At 46.5% G+C, this 19,123-nt stretch overlaps 1 protein-coding gene across 1 annotated transcript in view; it reads left to right on the forward strand.

Moving 5' to 3' along the window:
* The window catches only part of LOC126490096 (notch homolog 2 N-terminal-like protein A), a 137,398-nt gene that overhangs the window by 40,784 nt on the left and 77,491 nt on the right, over positions 1–19,123 (forward strand). Inside the window, exon 3 of the mRNA XM_050124779.1 lies at positions 17,605–17,864. Coding sequence (XP_049980736.1) covers positions 17,605–17,864 — 260 coding nt within the window. The remainder of the gene's footprint in view (positions 1–17,604; positions 17,865–19,123) is intronic.

Genomic DNA, 19,123 nt, shown 5'->3' on the forward strand with positions numbered 1-19,123 from the left:
GTAGCACTGCCTGAGCTGGAGAGCAGCTTGCAGAGTTAAGTGTGGGTGTCCTGCTGTTTGCTTCCTTCCCCTCTCAAGTCCTACTTCCCTTGTAGTTTCTGCTGGTGCCTTTTCTCTTTCATCCTGAGTTTATAATTGTTACAAACAGATAAGATAGTTCCTCTGATTCCATTATTGCTGTTAGTCTTAAGAATGCAAATTGGAATCGTAAAGGGTTCTTCATTATCCCCTATCTTGGAGGAGGTGCCTAGCACAGTGTGGAAAAAGAAGGCAATACTAGTTATAAAGCCACACAGTTGCAGAGGTTCCTGTGCTTTCTCCTGGGAATCTCCAGTTTGTATTTAAAAATTACGTTTTAAAGTGCATTGTGATGGATGCAAAATGTTATAAAATACAAGCTTATGTCACATTTTATCCAAACCTTGTCTGCTAGCTTTAATAAACATTAGCAACTAAGTATTTTCTTTGCCAGGATTAGAGTGATGTTGGTGGTCCAGGCATCTGAAATCCATCCAAGAAAACTGGGCAGGTTGCCTTCATTGTCCTCTTAACAAATTTAGGTATCACAGCGGAAATCAGAGGCACTGGACTCCCTCAGAACTCAGCACATGATGGAGGCTGGGTCCCCAGTGCTTGCGCCTGTGCCGTGGTGGTGGTTTCCAAAGGGTGTGTTCTGAAGTCATAGCTGACTCAGCATTAATCCCTTTCATCACCTTTGTTAGTGATTCACTGCTGTGAAGGGGACTGACTATCAGAGCCAGGGAACAGGACTGTTCCCCACCTAATCGCTTGCTTTCTTGCCAAGCAGGTCCTGCCAGCCTGGCTCCTTCGCGTTAGTTGCCCTAGTCAGCAGAGCATCGTGTATGTATACATTCTCTGGAAGGTGATAGAAGAGCCAGCTGTACTTCTAAAGTCTTAACATTTTCCCCCTACAATCTCTTTAGCATCTTTTAAACATTAAATGAAGTGTGGTATCCTTGGTTTATTAAAATCCTTTCGGGGCTGGTGAGATGGCTCAGTGGTTAAGAGCACTGACTGCTCCTCCAGAGGACCCGGGTTCAATTCCCAGCACCCACATGGCAGCTCACAGCTGTCTGTAGCTCCAGTTGAAGAGAATCTGACATTGTTATACCAATGTGCATGAAATAAAGTTGTTTTTTTTTAAAATCCTTTCACAGGGGAGTAATTTTTTTCTTTTCTCTTTGTCTTAGTGTGGTATTTAAGAATAATTAACTCAAGAGTTACTTATTGTGGGCTGGAGAGGTGGCTCAGTGGTTAAGGGCACTGCTTCTCTTGCAGAGCAGCCAGGTTTGGTTCCCAGCACCCACATGGTGGCTCACAACCACCCTTCTCTGGCCTCTGAGGCCAGCAGGCATGCAGGTGGTGCACAGACATACATAGAGGCAAAACACCCATACAGGTAGAGAGTAACATTGTAGTCTGCCTGTGGGTACCATTGGTGGTAGCACACAACACCCCAAGTCTTCTGTAGTAGTTGTGGTTAACTGATACTGATACATTGCTTCATACTTCTTTGGAGGGTCCTCCAGCTGTTACCAGTTCCCTGGGCTGGATGGCTTAAAGCGTTCAGAGTGGGCCCTGCAAGGCGGTGTTAAGTCAGGGGAATAACTGATTGCAGTGAGCTCTGTTCGGAGCTCAGAATGAGCAGCAGAGTGGGGGGTGAGACGAGGGAGGCACAGCCTCGGGTGTGGAATCTAAAGCACTGCCTGGAAACCCAGTCATCACGATCCGTGAGACCCCAGTGCCATGTTCAGAGTATCACAATCAATGTGAAATGGTGAAAACTCTCAAAATTCTACGTAAAGAGATTAGCAGTACTGATTACTACATTTGCCCCGGGCCCCAGTGTGGTTCAGCCTGGCACTTGTGAGTAGATTAAGTCTTGGAAGAGTCCTCCCTGGTAACATGCTGTGAACATAGATCTCTATGCCAGATAGACTCAAGTTTGAGCTCCTTCCTGCTAGCGATCAGATCTTTGGCAGTGTACCGACCACGGTGATAGCTGAGTCTTGTTCTAGACCAGGTTCTGACCTCACTGAAATACATAATGTGGAGTCCTTGCTTTATCAGTTAGTATGGATACTCAGGGAGTTTAAATAATTCCCCAGGATCTTAAAACTTTTTTGAAATACTGACTCTAAATGAGCACTTGGAAAATGTGCTGTTGTTTTGTGTCTCAGTTTACCTATCAATAAAATGGGAGCAAATTGCATATTAAAGTGAAAGATCAAGCAATACCTCCCAAAAAGGAAGTGCAAAACATTGGGAGATATAGGACTACTAGAATATGATTAAAAATCTCTACTACTCTTAATTAAAATCTATTTATTTATTTATTTAGTGTGTGGGCATGTGTGTGCCATGGCACACATGTTGAGGTCAGAGGTCAGCTGGAGTCAGTTCTCCCCGATCTGGGATGTGGATTTCAGGGCTTAAACTCAGGTGTGACGTCAGGCTTGTCCGCAAGTAACTTTATCTTCTGTGCCTTCTTGCTGGCTTCTTAGTTTCTGTTTTGAGAGTAGAAACCGTGGTATTAGGTAGGCTTGGGCATCTCACCTGTATGCCACTGGCTTCTAGCTACCTGAGGTTACATAGGCCAGCCTTGGCCAAAGCGTTTCTGCCATTATGTAGATGAAGAGATGGGGGCTGGAAAATAGTGTTTGTGGATGTGCTTTTCAGTAGAGAAAATTAGATTAAAAAACCTGAAACCTCTCCATTTCCTGGTCTTGTGCAGCTGTGCATTGAGATGGGTCAAATCCAGTGGCTGCTGAGATGTTGCCGCCAGCACAAAGTCTCTGTGTTTGTGTAGTGACTTACCCACGTCCATGTGTCTAACAGTGCCATTGTGGACTGAGTCTTCCTTACACTGTCCTTTCAGACGCCTTTACTGTGTGTGTGTGTGTGTGTGTGTGTGTGTGTGTGTATGTAGTCTTGAGCACCGGTTTCTCATCAGTGCACGGTAGCAGGCTCCTCGTGCTCTTTCCAAGTCCTCTTTATGCCTTAAGCTGGAGCCATAAGTGTCTCGTTGTTTGGTGAAGTAGAAGGCCATTCGTAGGCTCAGCCTGAATCCTTCTGCCTGTCTTGGATAGCTGCCAATAAATTAAATCAATTAATTTTGGCTCACAAAGCTGACATTAATAGATTGGAGTTTAGCTCAGCTTCTTTGAGCACAGTCTCCAGGTTAACCCTAATCCTGTGAGAAGCTGCTTATTGTTCAGTCATAGCTTGTCAGCACCATCAGTTTGTGTAGGAATTCTTTATCCCCTCACTTACCTTCCCCTGGAAGCAGAATGAGAAATATTTCTCTTTCTAGAGAAGCTTAATTAAAATTTTTTGTTTTAGTTTTACCTATATCTGCCCTTCATCAAAATTCAATGAAAACAGAATTATGAAGAGATTTCCAAGCTTTGATAAAATAGCATAAATATGTGGACATGATAGAACATTCTCCGCAGTGCTCAGGAGTTAGAATTCCCAGGAATGAAACTGGAGTCTCGGTCCCCCTTGTCACGTGTGTATATTCATGTATGTGTGTGCGCATGCACATGTATTAGGAGACTGTGTTTTTTCCATGTTTGTGTAATTTGAGTTCTGTTTCACATTGATGTCAATGCAAGGGAAATTAAAATTTCTGTTTGATTTCCCTACATTTTCTGGATCTTATTTATTCGCTGTTAGTGACCTTCCTAAAGACGCAGTCATCTGGGTCTAAGTTCCTCGGATGGGAAATCGGGCTTCCCTTTCTGTTCAGTACTTCTGTTTAATGTGTTCCTCTCAGAAACAGTCCCCACGGTCTTTACGAAGGTCTTTAGGAAGGAGGAGAGGAGGCAAGGACAGTGGTGATGGTGGCGTCACTCAGTGAATAACAGAATCACAACCTTCCATCCCATTTCCCCTCCTGTATGAAGAGAAAGTTCAGGAGAACATAGTCTGGCTTGGGATCTAAGCGGTACACGAAGCCCTTAATCTCCAACTCCCGACTCTCCAAACTTCTCACCATCTCTGTCTCCCCAATAGGATGGCAAGGATTCAGGGGACTGCCTCCAGCCATGGCCTAGGTGTAGACGTCGTGGATGAGGAAGCCAGAGGCAGCTTAGGCCTTCACTGTTGGGTATTTTGAATAGAACAGAACGCCCCAGATTTGTCTCCATCTTGGTTGCTTTTTTTTTTCTGTCTGAATTGTAGTTCATGTAGCATTTTACAAAACCGGTGTGTGGATCAGTCTGGTTTCTCGGGACAGCTAAGTGGTTTGGACAAACACTCCATCAGCACATGTTATCCCGAACGTGTGGGGATGGAATGCCTAGCCTGAGAGGCTTGGGGGAAGAGAGGACAGCTGACACCCTTCTTCCCTTAGACTTTCTGGCTATGTGTTGACTCATCGTGTGGCCAGACAGAGTAGCCAGGTAGGCTTGTGGCCACATTATGCAAGAAACTCAGAGTCCAAGAACCTCACAAGCCAAGAAGAAGAATGGGTTTGGATGAGGGAGTGGTATGAAACAGAGACGGTGGCCGTGGGCAGTTCCCACAGCGGCGCAGTACAGACTTTCAGCTGAGAGTTCAGGTATCTCACGGTTGTATCTTCTGTCCAGCATCCCACTGGCCAGGTTAGATTCACTTTAGGGATCCAAGTAAGCGAGTATCTGTTAGCCAAGCCTTTGGTTACCTCAAATTAGCTCATGTTCCTTACTGCTTGTTTCCTATAATTATACAGTACATATCCAAACCCTCAATTATCCAGAATAAACCAAGATGCCTGCTCTGTGTGGAAAGCATTTGATGCTGGTTATGATTTTCTTGCCTAGATTTTGGCAATGCCTTGGTCATTTACTCTCCTGGCCCTTTAAGATTTTGAAACCCGGGTGCTTGTGTAAGTCAGGCTCGTCTCCTTGAGGAATTTCTTCACTGGGCAGCTTGCCCTTTTGAAACCTTAGTCATTCTGAGCAGTACCCAAGGAGCCTCCTTGACTATTTTTCTGCCATAGCCCTATTTGTATATAATATTTGTGGTGTCTGACTCTCAGTCTCGTATTGCTGAAACTCATGTCTGTGAAGGCCCGGGTCACTATTTAGGAACGGACAGCACTTGGTTACTAATGAGAAGGTGACTCATTTCCTTCCAGGCAAAGGCTGGCACTGCTGTCAGAGCTCATGGATGTCTCACGGCACAGCTCAGTGGTGGGATTTGCATACACCATCTCCATTGTGTTGTTTGGTTTATGAGACAGGGTCTCTGTACATAGCCCTGGCTGTCCTGGCACACACGAAGAGCCACCTGCTTCTGCCTCCCTGGATTAAAGGTGTGAGCCGCCACCCCTGCCTCCTCATTTTATAGGAATTAGTGACAATGTCATGAACTGGGGGAGTGAGCAGGAGAGGCCTTTATATGGGTCACAGAGATGCCTGAAAACAAGTTCTGGAGAAAGGTCCTACATAGATTTACCTAATGGTGGATTCCCCATGAGGTTAAATGCAGTATTCTCTTCCCCCACCACTGTCTCTCATACACATCAGTCATTTCAATGCCCTGTGGTATCTACCTGTAAGGCCTGAAGTGTCTGCCATCATCTGTGCCGAAGAAAGCAGGCTGCTGTGCTGGCCCGGCTTGGGGAAGATGCTGACGCCTAGAAAGGGACAGAGGTCCTTTGGGCTCTGGATTTCTTCTTAGTTCCCATAGTGTTTGAATACATTGTCAGTTCTCTTTTGCTTGATTTTGGCTTCCTATGCCCTCCCGGGAGGGCTTAGCTCCAAGTGAGACCTGAGCAAGAATTCATTTACACAAGCATGCTGGGCCCATTGCCAGGATAGTTGGGCACCTGGAGGGGTGTGAGAAAAAGAGGAGCATGGGCATGATCTTGCCGTAGGAGCAGGACTTGGAGTACTGTAGTAGCCTGGTTATAGTGGGGCAGCAGCCAAGAAGTACCCCATCCCACCCCTACCCCCAACACTGACACAGCCAGCAGTATCCTTGGGTAAAAATGCTGCGGGAGTTAAGATGTCCATACTGAGGTCATCACACTTGGGAGGAGGTTAAAGGGACCTTAGGATGCACCTGCAATTACTCTGTGTTGCATCACTGGCTGGAATATAGACAGGCTTGGGCTATTTCTCTTGACCCCATTAGGCGAACTGGATGTCCCTCCTGTTCTTTTTCTTCAGGGTAACAACCCTTTAAGACCCGATGTGGGCAGACATGTATTACCATGAGAAACAGATGAAAAGGAGAGGTTTTGTGGAGCAGTTTGAGAGAGTAAGAATGTTAACGCTAGTACGGTTTAACGTTTTAAAGTTTGGTGAGTCTAAGCATCATTGGTAGCTGTCCTGTAGCTCCACGGTGTGGACATGACTGAGGGGACTGTGGAATTTCAGAGTAAGATTTGTTTATTTCTGTTATTGTCAGGGTGTTTCCCATGTGTATACCCACATGCATGCTCGGGGCTCCAGAAGAGGGCATCAGGTCTCCTGGAGCCAGAGTTACAGACGGAGTGAGCTGCACTGAGGGTTCTGGGAACTGAACTCTGGTCCTCTGCAAGAGCAGCCAGTGCTTGTCACTTTTGAGCCCTCTATCCAGAACCAAGCATCTTATTTTGACATCCAGGAAGATTGAGGATAGGGAGTGAAGATATTTGTTCAGGATTACATGTCTACCTGCAGAGCCAGGGCTGGTCCAGATGAATGGGCTGTGGGCATCAGCTTTGCCAGAAAGATCTATGGCTGTCTTGAAGCCCTAGGCAGGACATTTTAAAAACTATGTGCAAATTACGCTTTAATATTCATTCAGATAGAGGGCAAACTGCTAATTGTTGGACACACAGCATTGTACATTTACACTCATTCATCTATATGGCAGACTTGGATTGTGTGTGCATACATACATGCATGTACCTGTGCATGTACCCATGTCCTCAATGCTGCCGGACAGTGTTTTCAGTGGAGAATATGGGTAGCTCTGTAGTAGCCCTGCCCTGGCTCAGCCTAGTCATGAAGCAGCGAGATGCTGTGGGAGCCGAGCTGTAGCATGTTGCTGTTTCTGCTGTAGTTTGGCCTTGTCTATGCTTGTATTTGCGCTCTGTCTTGAAGCACAGATTCAGCCTGGGCCACTTCAGATTTTGGGGTCTTCTGTGCTTGTTACCACCACCCCTGAAAATGTTTCCCCATGTGCTTTTACCTTTGCTTTGGGTAAAATGGAATGCTTTTAGCATGTCTGTTTGATGGTTAGTTTCTGTAGTATGAAAGACCACAAGCCACTGTAAAATCTCAGTTTTTACTCACAAGAATTGATCCTCCACCTCCCCCCCTCCGATTAGGCCATGGTCCTATTTTAAAAGGTGTAGTGACAGATAGATGCCACATTAGGGTTAGACACCATAATTTTTTTTATTTTTTATTTTCTTCATTATTTACATTTTTGGTGTTGGCATCTAATCCAGAGTCTTGCTCTTGTCAAGTGCTCTACCCCAAAGCTATACTCCCAGCCTTCATCTTTTGTTTTATCATGCAGAGGGTGGCAGCCCACAGAGGTGCTCCTCAGACCATTGGGCTGTCCTTCTGGAATTAAACTGGCCTGGTTTCTACAGTCCTGTTCTGTATTTCTCCTTCTCCTCCTTTTGCTGTGGCCTTGGGAGTTAAACCAATGGCTTCTCACACAGGAACCAAGTGCTCTACCAACTGAGTTTGTCTCTATCAAAAATGGCCGTATTTGTAGAAAACAAGCGTTAACCCGAACTGTAGGCAAGTGTTTTGTCTTTATGATATCAGTGCTGTCCTGCCCTCAGAGCAAGTGCCCGCAGACTCCCTTAGAGTGCTAGATAGCTTTAGGCCCAGAGTCAAGACGTGTCGCTTTGTATGGCCCTTTAAAACGGCACCAATGTAGAGCCTGCGCGGATGATACAAACAGATAGTGGTTTCCCCCGAAGACAAGTGTGTGCCAACCCACTTTAGGGCATAAGAGCCACTCTTAAGTTCCTGTTTTCCCAAGAGAACTGGCAGATGCCAGAAGAGCCGTTTTTCTGATGTTTGGTTGTTTTAATGTGCAGATGAAGTTCTTGAAGCAGAGGAGATGAGTTCCAGCATAAATCACACTTGGTCCCTCTGGGCAGCTTTTGATCCGTGGTAGTCTTCTAACTAGATGGCCTGCGCTGGGTTATGGCAGGGTCAAAACAGAGATGCTCCTAAAATAACAAGGGAAGTAAAAATCACACATTTTTCTTTGACAAATAATTGTCCTCCTTACCATCAGAGTGACGAGTGTCAGCTGATATAAACACCACGGAAGTTATCCTTTGTGTGGACAGGTTTGGGGGATGGCTGCTGTGATGGTGATGACTTCAGTAATCAAATTTTCTCTTAAAAGTGTCTTGAGATGCTTACAGGTAAGCCTGGCCCAACCCCAGAAGCAGAGCTGGTGCTGGCTGGTGCCTGCTTCTGATGCCGTGTGTGCTTCTCCTACAGGCACTGCCAGCATTAGCTGTGTGTGAAAGTCGGGTTTGTGTGCAGCACTTGTCTCCCTCTGACTTCTGGGTAACTTCATATTTCTGAGGAAATTGTGATCTAAAGAAATCTACTCCATATGGGGTTGGATGGCTCTGAATAGGCTTGGGTGTGTGAAGGTTAAGGGGTCGATACTCTGTGTATCAAGAATTTTAATTAGTTTAAAAATCCTTTAGGTAAATAGCTCAACCCAGTGGCTCCCAAACTTTCAGTGTAATTGAAGTCTAGAGTCTTTAAGTTGTTAAGATTCTGTGGACCCTTACGTTTTGCCCTTTGGCATCTGTTAAGAATGCGCGCTGAACAGTTGAATGACTTCCATATGCTGGTCGCTGTGTTTGGCATATGGAATACAGCAGAGAATAATTCTTGTCTATTAGGGAAGGTAAATAATTATAGTAAAGGTTAATGCAACGTGTCAGATTTATGGGAGCATAAAGTGGGGATGTCCCTTCCCACCCTTCCCTTCCCTTTTCTCTCCCCTTTCTTCCTTCTTCCCCTTCCTGTAGCGTTTCCTCTTCCCTTCTTCTCTTCCTCCTTTTCTTCTTTTGGGGAGTAGGGACAGGGGCTGATTGCCTGCGCCTCCCAAGTGCAATCATAGGCAGCACAGGCCACCCTGCCGGGCCGGAAATAACATTTAAGCTGGGCTTGAAGCAATGTTAGGGCATGGCTGCAACCGGGATGTGGAGATAATGGGGCTGCGGATGGTGTGTGCACAGGCCTGGCATGAACAGTGGTGGACTGTAGCATGCTGTTTGAACTGGAAGAAGGCGAGTCCAGAGAAAGTACCAATCATGAAGAGAAGCTGTCTTGAGGCATTTGTTTGAAGACCATGCATCAGGAGTTCAGGAATGTTCCCAGAGGTTGGGAATGATGCACCACGGTTGAGGCTGACTCCATCAGCAATCCTGCAAAAGTCACCCAGATAGACTGGTGTGACTCACTGCAGCAACTTGGATACCTTCAAATGTGGACCACATATGACTTAGTGGAGCAGAGAGTGCTTTGGCAGCGCGTCAGGGTCCCAGACCCTTGCGTGCTTCCGCAGCACAGAGCTTCGAACTTAGCCCTCCTCTCTCGCTTGTCTTGTCTCTCACAGTGAGGGTGCCTTCTGTAACTCTGTGACCAGAGTGTGTTGTGTTTTAATCACACACGGATATCTTCTCAGGGTCCAGAGCACTGAATGTCCCCCGTCCCATCTTTCAGAAGGCTGTTGAAGAGCATGAACGCCCAGCTCGGCCTCAGCGCTCTGATAGATGAGCTTGGACTGTCAGCCGGACGATAAGGCTGTGTAAATAAAGCATGGCTTGCCATTGCCTCGCTCCCGAGTCAGTCTGAAGGCGCAGAGGAGCAGAGCTGTGAATGAGCGCCTCCGAGGCCCTGCCTCTTCAGCCTCTTCAGTTTGGATTTATTAGAATCAGCCTGTTTATTGCTTTATTCAGATGAGGGGGTGGAAAAACCTGAACACATGTGAACCAGCGAGGTGGGGCTCCAAGAGACAGTCCCCAGCCTCCCAGCTCCCCTTCCAGGTTTTTCCTGTGGGAAACTTTTTAATTTGGAAGCATTCAGCTAATGTGGGAATCAAGATTAACATTTTCTGAAATACTTGTACAAGAAAGGCAGAAATGTGCTGTCCAGGAAGCAGATTTACATAGCAGAAAAATGCCTGCCCCGCAGTGTTTGGTCGTCTTTGTGTATTAGATCTCTCTCTCTCTCTCTCTCTCTCTCTCTCTCTCTCTCTCTCTCTCTCTCTCTGTCTCTGTCTGTCTGTCTGTCTGTCTGTCTGTCTGTGTAGGGTTGATTATATACTCATTTTTGTGTCCTTTACTTCAAACTAAGACGGCCCTGGAAAGCATGTTTTACGCCCACACCGGTACCCCTCCCTTCCTCCTGAGTAAGGTATACTGTTTCCCTTTCTTTTTTCTTCATTTCCCATTCTCTTTTGGGGAGTAGCAGCAGGGGATGAGTGGGAGTGGGGATGGCGGGAAGATGTGAACATGATAGGTGACTTCCATTTTCTCCTTTTTTTTACCAGGAAGTTAACCGTAAGTCCGTGCTTTCAAACAAGTCAGCACTGAGCACAGCCCGGTTATTTTCCTCTGCACAGAGTCCCAGAATTAAGAGGTTGATGGTCTAGTGAGACATGGGGCCCAAGTTCTTGGGATGAGGGACACACCGCCCTTAGCCAGTGGCTGGGGCTCTTGAGTGCGGCTGAGACATTTAGACTCTGTTGTGCTTTGAGCCTGTATGCTTTGGGGCACTTACATGTTTTCAGCCTGGCTTTGGGAATTGAACGTTAAATAGAACTTTCACTGGTTACTGCCAACTTCGGCTGTTAGCAATTACTTTTTATCTATTTTAACAGGGGGAACGGGAACGGGTAGGGGAGGGTGGTGGTGGCAGGGAACCTGGCTGGGGGAAACAGGCTAGGGGTGGGTGGTGGTGGCGGTGGCAGGAAACCTGGCTGGCATCGTGGCCACAGGAAAGAACAGACTGACCTGGAGCCCTTCAAACTGTAGATCTTTGTTACTGACTGATGCTTAATTTAGTTTGTGGGTTCTCTTAGCCTCCCACCCCCTTTACCTTAACGACAGTCCCCCCCCCCCCAGCTCAGCAGAGGCAGGCTCCACTGCAGAGTGGATGGCTGAGGGGCCCAGAGCAAGAAGAAAGTGGGTTGAAAGCTAAGTTCTGTTTAAAGAATTTGCTGCTGGAAACTCGCCCAGAGGGAGTCAAGAGGCGCTTTAATGGGGAACAGCTGCACTGCCATGGGCTTACAGGAGAAGCACCCCCCCACACATTCTGTACAGTTCTTGAAAACTCATGATTTTGAAATTGCTGTTGTGTGAAGTACACCCCTCTTTCTTGTGTGTGCTGGGGTTTTGCTTTGTTGTTGCTTTTAATGACTAAATCCTCACCAAAAAATTAAAATAAAAACCCTCAAAACAAAACCAAAACGAGCTTCAGTAAAGCCTGGGTAGATTTGGGGCTCACCCTGCCGCTAGAACATTTGGTGGGGAAAATGGGGTGAGCGGACACTGGTGTTTAGTTGAAAAGGAGGTTTATTTCCTCCTCAGACTTCAGTCGTTTTGGAGCTGTCAAAGCTGCTCATTGCTTTAGGCTTTTTGCTGGACGGGTGGCTATTCACTTGGGAGACGTGGAAGGGGACATTTTTCTGCCCTGTATTACTAGGGAGACAACCCGAGCTGCAGCCATTCATGTCCTCCGCTCCATGTGAGAGGTAGGGTTCGGCTGGCTGTTTCAGGCAGGGCAGCTGTAAAGGTAACCTTTAACCTTTCGGATGGAGTCTTTTTCCAACACCACCCCTTCTAACCCCTGGTGGTATGTGTGTGTGTGAGAGAGGGGGATGTGTGTATATGTGGTATGTGTTGTATTTGTGTGTGTAATATGTGTTGTGTGTGGTAGGTATATGTGAAGCAAAGTATGTGGTGTGTGTATGTGGCAAAATTTTAAAGGAACATTTTTCTTACAACAGAAAGATGGTTGAAGCAGCAAGCCAGTAATTTTACTTAAGAAATACACAGCGTTCACCTTTTGCTGCACGGTGTTCGGAGTGCTGTGATGATGTGGAGATTCTGTGAGGGCAGGAAGACCCTCATACTGCATCTGTCTTAGAACAGAGAGAGCTCCTGCTATGTCTGGGAATCCATGGGGCCCGAATGATGAAGCAGAGCTGCAGTTCAGGTGGGCTGGTTCTGGAGTAGAGGCTTTGGAGAAGGAGCAGTGATAAAGGAACACTTCCTTACGTCCTCCTGTTTCTACATGCTGTATTTAAGCAGAGACTGGCTATGGCATCTCAGGACTACTTTAGAAATGCTTCAGCCATGCGGTAGACATTACCTTATGGTGCTCGAAGGCCCTACTATTCAAGGATGCACAGAGGTGGGGAAACAACCAGCAACAAGATGTCTGGCCTGAGGCTTTAAAGATGATCAGAGCTCCTATCAAGAAGGAAACTGTGAACATGAATGATAAGCATTGCAGGAATTCAGTTAACAAGACTTGTCAGAACACAGAAATGATCTGTAACTTAAAGCTATTAAATAGACGTGACTTCAGATTATGAATAGGATCCTTAGAAAATTGGAAGTGTTAAAGTTTTATGGGAAAATGATCTTTCCCCGGTGTTTCTTTTTAAGCCTTTGGCAAGACATATCAAGGTAGGTAAATGGCTTAGAAAACTGATCTAGTAGCATAGAGTGGTGTCTTTTGGCGTCTGTTATGTTTAAGTCATTGTGACAATGACAAACACTAAATGTAGACAACAGAGAAGGGCAGGGCACTCAGACTTGAATTGAAAGTGGCCATGATAACTCGGGAGGCAGAGGCAGGCAGATCTCTGTGAGTTCGAGGCCAGCCTGGTCTACAGAGCTAGTTCCAGGACAGGCTTCAAAGCCACAGAGAAACCCTGTCTCGAAAAACCAAAAAAAAAAAAAAAAAAAGAGAAGAAAATGGCCATGATGGGCGAGGAAAAAGGTAGACTAGCTTCACCAGGCTTTGTGAGAGACAGGGTCACATGCTGGGGTGCAGGAAAGTGGCCAACAGAGCCTCCTGTGGGAATGGGGGCTTCCTTATGGCAAAGGGTAAAGTCTCAGCTGAGCCACACAATGTCCGCACGCTCAGAAGGCAATGGTGGTGGTGTTAGGATGAGGGCTTCACCCATACGTAGGTCTAGTTTCATATAAAGAAGAGCGTGGGTCATGGGCTTCAGCAGCTTAGCTCTGCTGTGTGTCATCCCCAAGTGCTGATGGGGGAACCCTGAACCCCTTCACAGGACTAAAGGTCCCCCATCCTGTAGCTCCCCTCCCTACTCCCTTTGACAGCAGCACAAGGTCCCATCCCCTTCCTTGAAGGCTGCTTCCCGCCTTAGGGCCTTTGCGCTCTGTGTCTCTCTTCCGTGGACACCTCCCCTCATCATCTGCTCCAGGTTTTCCGATTGGAAGTTGAACTGTCTCTCTTTTCCTGCCTATGCCTCCTCCTTGGTTGTATTTTATGTGTATGGATGTTTGTCTGCATGTATGTGTGTGCATCATATGCATGCCTGGGGCCCATGGAGGTCAGAAAAGGGTGTTGTGTCCTTGGACCTGGAGTTGCGGTGCTTATGAGCCACCATGTGGGTATTGTGGGTCCTCTACAAGGGCAGCCTGTGCACTTCTTGACTGCTGAGCCATCTCCCCAGCCCCTCCATTCCTTCCTGATTTATGTTTTCTTCTGCCTAATGTATCTTTTACTTGTTTTGTTGCTTGCTGGGGTTTCAGCCCATGAACTCAGGTTTTCCTACACAGTTGTCCCTCTGTCAGTTGGGGGTGGACTCCAGGAACCCCATGGAGCCTTTATCTAAAGGTTCACAGGATTTTTATGCAACCTGTGCGTATCCTCCCATATTAAACCACCTGCTCATGACCTTTAATGCTTACCATAGTGTTAGTGCTGTAAATAGCTGTCGTGCTGTTTATCCAGGGACCGGCAAAGCAGCTGAACACGGCCAGTGCGGACTCCTTCCTGCCCTGACCCAGACATTTTTGACCTCTGCTTGGTTGAGCCCTTGGATGCTGAACCTGTGTGTATCCATGACTACTGGAAAATGCTTGGCACATAGTCAGCATTTGCTATTTTTGTTTACTCTCACAGTTAATGAATGAGTTTAATATTTTTGTGTGTGGAAACTAGTAGAATATTCTTCATCATCATTAATGTCATGATTAATAAGCATATTGGATACTATTAATAGACTTCATGTCTTCTCTATTGAAAACTTGGCAAACTTCTGCAAAGTTCCAGGGACTAAATATCTTTGTGGGCCATGTGGTCTTACTGCAAATATTCCACTCTGTTGTTGTGGCAGCCGTGGCCATCTGCAAATGAGCAAGCATGGCGGGGCTCCAACGTGATTATTTATGGCTGCGGAAATTTGAATTTATATATCCTTCAAGTGCCACAAAATATTTTTTTTTTTAAGTTTTTCAAGCATCTGGAAATGTAAAAACCATTCATGGATTGTAGGTCATACAGAAATGGACCGCATCAGACCCCCGAGCCATTCCTTGCTCCTCCCCACTGCTGCTGGCTTCTTAAACATGATCTACTTAGTTGAAACTTATTCTCCATACTTGGTAGGGAACAGCCATTAGGATTAAACCCTATCCAGAATTCAGAAGAGCGTCTTTGAGGTCCCAAAACTTTCGTGTTGGTCCAGTTTTGTTTTCCTGGGAACCGTGTTTTCATTGTATGTTTATGATGCTGACATTTCAATGAGTTTGCACTTTCTTAGCCGATGCCACATGGCAGCACCAGGGTGCGTAACAGTTGAGGCACAGAGCTGGGCAGAGCCCACCCGGGTTTAGAGGCGTGCCATTATTCACAGAGTGCCTGGTTCCCACCCGGGAGGATCAACCAGGCCTGATGCCCAGAGGCCTGTTGTTGTGAGTGGGAGGTGGGCGCAGTTTCTCAGCATCTTCCACAACACAGTTCTTGAATAAAATAAGCTGCAAATGCTTTTAATAATCCCTCTCAGGGTTAATTTTAGCCACGCCACATTGGTGTTCTCTGTGCCTCTGCTTAAGAAAAAAGAAACCCAGCGAAGCTCCACATTGTATTGTCAGATCAAGCTGGGATTTGGATAATGCATCATATTTTCCTCAGCGAGCGTGGAGAGAAAAGTGGTTTTCATTTGCCGAGCATTTTAATACTCACAATATTTTTTCTCCCACATACTTGAGTTTGCCTGGTTCTCACACGACCCCACAGTGTGAGTAGCCTTCTTCACTATTGACGGTGTCAGTGGGGAGAAGCAATTGGCTCATAGTTACAGCACCTGGGCTTTTATAATGACCTGATTTATCTTTCATTATATGTCTGTGTGTATCTGTGTGTGTGTGGGGGGGGGAGTGTGCATGTGGGTGCAGGGAGGCCCCGGGCATCAAGTCCTCTAGAGGTGTGGTTACAGGTAATTGCGACCTATTGATATGGGTGCTGGGACCCAAATTTGGGGCTTTGCAAGAGCAGTGCACCCTTACCCACTGGGTCATCTCTCCAGCCCCACTGGGTTCTTGAGGAGACCTCCACCCAGCTGAGGCGCACTCACTATCTCCTGTCAGTCATTGGCTCCATCACTGTGAACTCTGCTTTTGCTCCCTTCCTGTCTGGAGAGGGACAGACCTACTGATGAAGTCCTGTCTGCTCCCTGCCTGCCACACTTTCCATGGTGACCTGAAGCACGGAAGCCATGCTGGGCTTCTGGGAAGGGGTAGGAGGCTGTGGCCGATTACATCACCACACTGTGCCTGTTTACCAGCTGCTTTCCCCCAGTCATTATAGCTATTGCGCAGTCCTTCTGAGCCTGGCGTCCTAGGTTCCCTTACATTTTGCCTTCCTCATTTTCTCAAAAACCTTGAACCCTAAGACCTCACCTGGCCAACCAGTAGCTGTGCTTGGTAAAAGCAGAAAGGAATTCAGCATGGTTTCAGTTCTTCAGGTCACCAGAGAAGACATGGCAGGAGCTGTGTGTGAGGGTGAAGGGTTAGTTGGTTTAAAGGTGTTGTCTTTTAGGTAATAGTGGGGCAGGCTTCTAGATCACTCCCTTATCTTCCGTAAAGTAAAATGAGCAGATAGGTCGAGTCAGGTTTCTGGGGCTTCAGCCAGGCAGCAAACTTGTTAGAGGCACAGTTCTTATTGTTAGCTTTACATGGTTGTTAGTGGTCCCAGCTTTTCCATTGTGAAAGCGGGAGTCCCTGTCTGATGCTGTTCAGAGAACATTGTTATCAATGATGTGCATAGTTTGGGGTGGCTGTGTGTCTTATGAATTAAGAGGTGGAATATAAAATGATTTCTCATGCTCTTAACATGGAAAATATGGGGAAAAAGTTATTTGAGGCAGGATCTCATGTAGTCCCAACTGTCCTTGATCTCATTATGTAACCTAGGATGACCTTGAACCCCTGACCTTCTGCTTTCTTCTCCCAAGTCCTGGGATTGCAAGTGTGTACTCCCATGCACAGCTAGAGTATTATTCTTGAATTATCTCCCTGCTGCACACAGTTGTTTATGTGGTACTTCAATCATACTCCATGTCTTTTCATTTGTTTATATACCAACATTTAAAATGTCTTTTTAAACTATTCCCGAACCTTTTTTTCCTTCTTCGTCTCAGTCTCAGTTGTCCAGAGACAGAATAACTTCCCGTTTCTCAGCTCAGTTGAGCAGGGGCACATGATGGTGTGTGTATGCTAACCTGGAAAGTCTAGAGGGCTGAGTCTACTTGTCAGGAGACTGTCTTAGTCTTGACAGCTGCCTCATCAGAATGAGAAAGTTAATGACACAGGAGACAGGTATGCAAATGCTCTACGGAGAGACCATCGCAGCCTGTGGCCCGTGTGGACCTCTGAGGAAGGGCCGTGCTAACTGGCTGTAGCAGACCCTGCTGGATCATGCACCACTATTCTGTTACCTGCCAGGACTCAGAAAGGCCTGGGAATGTAATAAGTTCTCTGAGCCCCACTTCTCCTGACGTTGGGGTTTGCAGGCTGTACGTACTCCGGATGTCTCTATTCCTGAAGTCAGGGTTTGCAGGCTGTACGTACCTCCAGATGTCTCTATTACTGAAGTCGGGGTTTGCAGGCTGTATGCACCCCTAGATGTCTCTATTACTGAAGTCAGGGGTTTGCAGACTGTATATACCCCCAGATGTCTCTATTCCTGAAGTTGGGGGTTTGCACACTGTATATACCCCCAGATGTCTCTATTCCTTAAGTTGGGGTTTGCAGGCTGTATGTACCCCCAGATGTCTCTATTCCTGAAGTCGAGGTTTGCAGACTGTATGCACCCCCAGATGTCTCTATTCCTGAAGTCGAGGTTTGCAGACTGTATGCACCTCCAGATGTCTCTGTTCCTGAAGTCGAGGTTTGCAGACTGTATGCACCTCCAGATGTCTCTGTTCCTGAAGTTGGGTTTTGCAGGCTGTATGTACCCCCAGATGTCTCTGTTCACACCCAAATATTTTCTTGCATGTACAACAGCTTCTGGTCTATGGATTCACAAGAAGTAAGGTGTTTTTCATAGATTTTTTTTTTTTAAAATACAGATGTCCAGAGGGGTTCTTGGGAGAATATTGTCAACATCGAGACCCCTGTGAGAAGAACCGCTGTCAAAATGGTGGCACTTGTGTGACCCAGGCCATGTTGGGGAAAGCCACCTGCCTATGTGCTCCAGGGTTCACAGGAGAGGACTGCCAGTACTCGACCTCTCACCCCTGCTTTGTGTCACCCCCCTGTCAGAATGGAGGTACCTGCCACATGCTCAGCCAGGACACCTACGAGTGCACCTGCCAAGTCGGCTTTACAGGTAATGGATTCAGCTTGAGCCTGTTCTTTCCCGTTCTCAGCAGCAACCCTCCTGTGCACATGTGGATCCCAGTGTCTCACTCCTCAGGTGTGTTAGTTACCATTCACCATCAAAGCAACTTATAGAAGAGTTTATTTGGGCCTATGGCTCCAGAGGGAGGATCCATAGTCGCTAGGAAGGCATGGCAGGTAGCCAGACCAGGAAGTTGTCAGATCGCTTTTCAGCCATAGATAGAAACTAGCAGAGTGGAAGTGAGGTGAGGTTGCCTGCTGTCACACAACCTGCCCTCTTCTGTGTACTTCCTCCAGCAGGGGCTCCTCTCCTTCCCAGAGAGCACCACCAGCTGAGGACCAAGTACTCAGATACTGAGCCTGTGGGTCTGACTCAGACCACCACATCAGGCTCCCGAGCTCCAGCGTACAGTTTAGCATTAGGATATAGGGTGGGATATGGAAAAGGCTCAGGGACATGTAAAACTCTGTTAATAGGTAAGTGTTAGCCATTGCAAGCAAATAAAAGATACAAAATGTGATTAAGAGAACATAAAATGTATGTGAGGTACTTTATAAAGTGTAGAAGGAAAATAATTCAAGAATAGCATTTTGCCATATTGAGGCATTGAGAATCTTTTTATATTCCACTTCTTAATTTGTAAGACGTACAGTTAACATATCCTCTACCTTATGAGAATTGTTAAGGGGCAGAAGAGGAGAAAGAATGGGGTCAGATGCCTATAAGCGTGGTTGTTTGCTTCCTAAAACCTCCCCTGACACTCAGGGACTGGCTTTCCAGTCTCTCAAATTCCTCTTTCTCTCCTCAGCTTGGTGAAAAAAGAAGAATTGTCTGTCATTTTGGCTCCTGGCACAATGCTAAAACACTAAAACAACAGTTCTATAAATCTGTAGGCCAAAATTTAAAATTATTACTCAGAAAATTAGGTTGGATTTGTTGTGTTTAAAGAAAAAAAGTAGTGTTGACTTGTTTCTGTCACCTAAGAGCTCAATTTAATAACCATATAGTATGAAAAATATGTTTTATTCAATCAGCAGACATGGTTGAGAGCCTGCTGTGGGCACCCAGCCTTGTGCTGTGGTGGCTGGCATGGGTGAAGGAGACAGCACAAGCACACTTGGGGGCAGGCATTAGGGATGGTTTGACAGAGGTAGCAGCTGCTGGGCCGTATTGTCAGTAGAAGAGAGAGTCCACCAGGTAAGTAAAGAGGCAGCTTCAGCAAAGACCGGGAGGTAGGGCCTAGACCC

Source organism: Alexandromys fortis, unplaced genomic scaffold, assembly GCF_014885135.2.
Source record: "Alexandromys fortis isolate MF-2015 unplaced genomic scaffold, M_Fortis_MF-2015_v1.1 scaffold_235, whole genome shotgun sequence".
In the NCBI taxonomy this organism is placed as follows: domain Eukaryota; kingdom Metazoa; phylum Chordata; class Mammalia; order Rodentia; family Cricetidae; genus Alexandromys; species Alexandromys fortis.